Here is a 6035-nt window from a genome sequence, read left to right as displayed (position 1 = left end):
GCTGTGGGCTGTCAGAAATGTAACCAATCATAAGATGTCAAAAGTATGGATAAGAGTAACTGCATTAGAATCTTTTGGGGTTCAGCCTTTGCTTCTTGTGTTGCACTGAAACTTGTGCAATAAACCTCTCTGATCACCCGTGGAAATCTTGTGAGTCTTAATTTCTATAACAATATGTCCTATTGTCTGGTCCGCCAAGAAGAAAGCCAGAGGAAGTCCAAGAATGGCAATGTTACGTTTTGGGTTCTCATGTCAGTGAACTTGTGCAAAGCTAAAAGGCCCTCAAAGAAATCGGAGACCCGTTGAAATGTTGTCTCCTAGAATAGAAGTATGAGCTCATATCCAGGAAGGGGACCCATTCGGTACTATTTAGGTCCTTCTTAAATGAAGTGTGTCTTCTCCAGGGCTGGTACAACAGCTGAGCAGTTTCAGGGAAAGAGTTATGGAGTTCTTGGTGCTGTCTGAGTTTGGTGTAATTCAGGAGGAGGAGGAGGAAAAAGAAGAGGAAGAAGAGGAGGAGGAGGAGGAGGAGAGAAAGAGAAGGGGATAAGGAGGAGGAGGAGGAGGAGGAGGAGAAAGAAAAAGGAGGAGGAGGAGGAGGAGGAGGAGGGAGAAGGAAGAGGAAGAGGAAGAGGAGGACGAAACAACCCAATCAGTAATATAACTGACCTGGTTGAATTTGGATTTGACAAGGACCTTAACATCCTTTTCTTCAAATGTCCTCCAGAAGAGTTACGCAAGCTTCAGAATGCCAGAAATGAGTAGAATTGGAACGTTTCATTACCCAAATTAGGTAACATCATCAGTGCATCATCAGCACACCATCACTGATGATGTTACTTGGTTGGGTCATGAAATGTCTGGAAGAAAACAAGCAAGTTTCAGACAGCACCAAGGACCCCACAGTCCTCCTCCTCCTCCTCCTCCTTCTCCTCCTCCTCCTCCTCCTCCTCCTCCTCCTCCTCCTCTCTGTAAACCCCACACCCTTCTAGCACTGATGGCATTGCTTAGTTGGGTCATGAAAAGTCTGCAAGAAAACAACCAAACTCAGAGAGCACCAAGCACCTCTTAGTTCAGGATGGCTTCGATAAATGCATGCAGGATGAAGCTATCAGTGGTTTCCAGTTCATGATCCCATCAACATTCTTCGGAGCTTTCTGCTCTGTAAGGGTAATCCTCAATGTACAACCATTTGTTTGGTGATCATTCAAAGTCACAGCAGCTCTGAAAGAAGTGACTTACAACCAGTCCTTGCACTTTTGACCGTCACAGAGTCCCCACAATCCCACAATTGTGGGATTGTGGGGACAATCCCACAAAATTGAACAGCCCCCTCTCAACAGAGGTGGAGGGATACGAAACCATCTACCTCCAGTCTACAACACGGTCCTTTCAACAGCTCCAAGAAGGCCCCACACCCATTTTCACCACTCAGGTGACCCTGAGGACACAGACAAACCTCCAAGTGGCCTCAATAACCCTCTAAAAGGATGCAAATGACCATCTGTCTGCAAGGAGTATCAATCCTTCCATTCCCCACCATTCAGTCAGAGCTGAAGAAGCTTCTTGGATGAGAAGTGAAACCTCTTCAAAGAAAAATCAAAAAGTCCAGTTGCCTCTTGAAAAAAAAAAAAACACTATTATTCTATATTTTGTGGTCTTTATCAGAGGTGGTATTCAGCCGGTTCGGATCGGTTCAGACCGGTTCACCCCCGCCCACTTGCCCTGGCTCTATACGGTCCTACTTAGGCACGCTTTTGAGGCCGGGAGCATGCACGGAAGGTGCACACACAAGCAAAGCACATGCACGGAAGGTGGAGTGTATGTGCAGAAGGCACGTGCACGAAGCGAGTGCACACGCACGAGGCAAGCCGATAGTAAAAAAATGTGAAATCCACCGCTGGTCTTTATGGAAGAGTTGGCTGAGCTCCAATTTTCCTTCCAGTGAAAATATTAGTGCACCTTGTTGGACAATATTGGTTTGACTGCAGTGGGAAACGCAGGCTTCACCCTCCCGAGTCTAATATCGATTTTAGAAAAATATTCTTGTACGTGTTTAACTGAGAACATAACAGCGCTTTTAATAGAGACTTGCAGCTGAATTCCTCGAACATGGCCTTGTTTCTTTTCGGCCTGTCACAGAATTGCCTTTGAACAGCTGCCAAGCGGTGCCAAAAATACAGTTCCGGCAGGTAGACAAAACACCTGAAGGGAACAAAAGCAGCACAGTTGTCCACCTAAAACCTCATCCAGACTGCCAGGTCTTCATTCCAGTGGACCAATTCAAAACAGGACAACATCTTTTGAGAAACACGCCGTGATCCAAACTCTAATGCAATTCCGGTCCCAGCCATTCATTCACAGGCTTGTTGCAAACCGAGAGAATCCAAATACGTACAAGCGCACACCTACGGTACACAAAGGCAGTGGATCAGGCTGTTTTTTAATGTAATCCTCGGCAGAAAATAGCAAGGAGTAAAAGCTCTCCTTTGTTCGGCATCTCGTAACGGCATTTCTCTCTCTCTCTCTCTCTTTTTCAGCTGAAAAGCAAGAATTTCAAGATAATCCAACATTTTGGCTAACTGTAGATAAACCAAGTTTCTCCCATAAACGCAGGGGACACAAACGGGGACGTAATGAATGGTGTGGCATGCTTTTCTATTTTTGGAGCCTTTAAATCATGCTTTGGATTGCCAGTTCCTTGGATTGTCGCTACGGTATGTATACTTGGTCCGTGATTATAGGACAGTGATGGCTAAACTTTTCCGGACCGAATGTCCAAAGCATGTGCGCTTGGACGCAAATGTGTGTGCATGCACGCGAATGCCCAAAATGCCATGCGTGTGTGTGGCCCACGCACATGTGCCCCACCCCGCGTGCATGTGTGCACGGCCCCCCCACATGCGCCACAGCCCCCTGCACGCACCCCGCTCCTTGCGCCTGCATGCGCAGCCCCACATGTGGCCCATCCCCCTACACATGTGCACACACACCCCTACATGTGCCCCACCCCCACACATGCGTATGCAGCCCTCTGCACATGCCCCGTTCCCTGCGCATGTTCGGCAGAGATCCGATGACTAGTTTGCTGGCTGGAGGCATGTGCACATGCATGGCAGAGCTGAACTGGGGTGATGGCTCATGTGCCGACAGAGAGGGCGCTGTGTGCCACCTGTGGCATGCATGCCATAGGTTCGTCATCATGGTTATAGGAGGACTTACCAACACATGGTACAGCTTCATTTTTCCCCACTCCATCTATATTCCCTGAGAGCAAACGTTCCAGAATAACTTAGTGATTATCTTTCTGCTTGCAATTCAACGAACATTTAGCTGGAAATAAGGAGGACATTATTACAATATCGGCCCAAATCAATTTGCATGAGAATGACAGCTTGAAAACTTAAGGAGCGTAATTGAGCATGCGTGGCTTGCTAGCTAGAAACACAGAATTGTAGAATCTTAAAATCGTAGAAACGTAGAATCGTAGATCACAGAATCATAGCGTTGGGTTTGTATGAACTTATTTATGCTCTGTGTGTGTGTGTGTGTGTGTGTGTGTGTGTGTGTGTGTATGTGTGTGTATAAAATGATGTAAGATGCCCAGAGTTACTCTGGGAAGATGGGCAACCAATAAATTTTATAAATAAAAATAAATAGAACCATAGATTCATAGAACCATAGAACCGTAGAACCATAAAACCATAGAACTGTAGACTCATAGAACCATAGAACCGTAGAACCATAGAACCGTAGAACCGTAGAACCGTAGAACCGTAGAACCGTAGAACCATAGAACCGTAGAACCGTAGAACCATAGAACCAAAGTACCATAAAACCGTAGAACCATAGAACCATAGACTCATAGAGTCATAGAACCATAGAACCATATAACCATAGAACCATGGAACCATAGAACCATAGAACCGTAGAACCATAGAACCGTAGAACCATAGACTCATAGAACCATAGAACCATAGAACCATAGACTCATAGAACCGTAGAACCGTAGAACCATAGAACCGTAGAACCGTAGAACCATAGAACCATAGAACCATAGAACCGTAGAACCGTAGAACCATAGACTCATAGAACCATAGAACCATACAACCATAGAACCGTAGACTCATAGAACCATAGAACCATAGAACCGTAGACTCATAGAACCATAGAACCGTAGACTCATAGAACCGTAGAATCATAGACTCATAGAACCTTAGAACCATAGAACCGTAGACTCGTACAACCATAGAACCATAGAACCATAGAACCGTAGACTCTTAGAACCATAGAACCATAGACTCATAGAACCATACAACCATAGAACCGTAGACTCATAGAACCATAGAACCATAGAACCATAAAACCATAGAACCATAGACGCATAGAACCACAGAACCAAAGAAGGATAGAATCGTAGAATTGTAGAATCTTAAAATTGTGGAAATGTAGAACCGTAGAACCATAGAATCATAAATCATAGTATTTGGTTTGTATTACCTTATTTATCTTTTTAGTATATGTAATTTTTATCTTTTACTATTATAAGCTGCCCAGAGCTACCCTGCGGTAACTCTTTATAAATAGTTAGAAATAAATTTTATCAATAAATTTAATGTCTTTCATTTGAAAATTGGATTTTGGTAGGCTATAAAATAAAAAGACTTGATTAAAAAAACAAATTTTATAAATAAAAAAATACATAGACTCATAGAACCCTAGAACCACAGAATCGCAGAACCATAGAATCACAGAACATAGTGCAGTTTTTAATATTTTTAATTGTAATATATATTTTTGAATTGTAGTCCATCCAGAGACATTGACTGAAATGGGTGGCTATGAATGAATGAATGAATGAATGAATGAATGAATGAATGAATGAATGAATCTGCGGTGGACAGAGTTCAAAAAAAATCAAGATGGGGGCATGACCAGACAACGAAGCCCCCACCTTGATTGGCCAGTTATAGCCATCAACGTGACCTTGACACCTGGGCACTAAGGATTTTTGCAGCTCAAGCTGGAACCTCCAGCTAGATTTAAATTTCCAAAGCTTTACCATAACGAGGCGCTTGCTAGTAATTGCTAGGAATCACTTCCACATGGAGAAGGAATTAAGTTCCTCCCTGAAAACAGAGACCTGGGAGGAGAGATAAAAACGAGTTTAAAAAAATAATGCAAAAGACACCACTGAGACCTGGCACTGCATTCATTCAACTTTAAAATATTTATATACCTCTTTTCGATGGTGTAAATCTTGAAGGGGTTTACAGTCATTCAAGAGCCGATTGTGAAATGAAAACAATCTATTGCAAAGACAAGCAGGCTTCGTGGGAGACCAGCAATGTGGCAAGCCAACGTAGGAAAAATCGATGTTCAGTTGACAGCTGAAGTGTACCGGTGTTGAGAATCCAGGTAGCACAGAGAGAGAGAAGATTAGGTTGGTAAGGTTCATTCTTCAGCCCATTTATTGGGATTATTCTCTCTCTATATAGGTACTCCTTGACTTACAACTGTTTGTTTAGTAGCCGCGCAAAGTTATACGGCACTGAAAAAAGTGACTTGTAAACATTTACAAGCCTTGGTGGTGCAGCGGACTAAAGTGCTGTTAAGTAGCACTTAGTTGCCAACTGCCTGCAATTACTGCGAGTTCAAATCTCACCAGGTTCAAGGTTGACTCAGCCTTCCATCCTTCCAAGGTAGGCAAAATGAGGACCCAGATTGTGGGGGCAATAAGCTGACTTTGTATTAAAAAAAGAACACCGCTTGGGGGGGGGGAAGCCCTACTAAGCAGGTATATACAAAAGTATGAAGGCTATTGCTTAATGCATTGTAAGCCGCCCTGAGTCTCCGGAGAAGGGCGGCATATAAATCGAACTAATAGATAGATAGATAGATAGATAGATAGATAGATAGATAGATAGATAGAGGGATGGATGGATGGATGGATGGATGGATGGATGGATGGATGGATAATAAATAAATAAATAAATAAATAAATAAATAAATAAATAAATACATTTTTCACACTT

General features: G+C 43.2%; 1 protein-coding gene across 1 annotated transcript in view; it reads right to left on the bottom strand.

The window, feature by feature from the left end:
• LOC148114983 (uncharacterized) overlaps positions 1–4202 on the bottom strand; it is a 56009-nt gene extending 51807 nt beyond the window's left edge. Inside the window, exon 1 of the mRNA XM_087890773.1 lies at positions 3913–4202. Within this exon, the coding sequence (XP_087746899.1) occupies positions 3913–4202 (290 nt within the window). The remainder of the gene's footprint in view (positions 1–3912) is intronic.
• Between the last annotated feature and the right edge of the window lie 1833 nt (positions 4203–6035).

The sequence above is a fragment of the Pantherophis guttatus genome, chromosome 3 (assembly GCF_059756535.1).
Source record: "Pantherophis guttatus breed Tessera chromosome 3, ASM5975653v1, whole genome shotgun sequence".
In the NCBI taxonomy this organism is placed as follows: domain Eukaryota; kingdom Metazoa; phylum Chordata; class Lepidosauria; order Squamata; family Colubridae; genus Pantherophis; species Pantherophis guttatus.
Note: the sequence above shows the minus strand (reverse complement) of the source record. Positions and strands in the feature narration are given on the sequence as shown.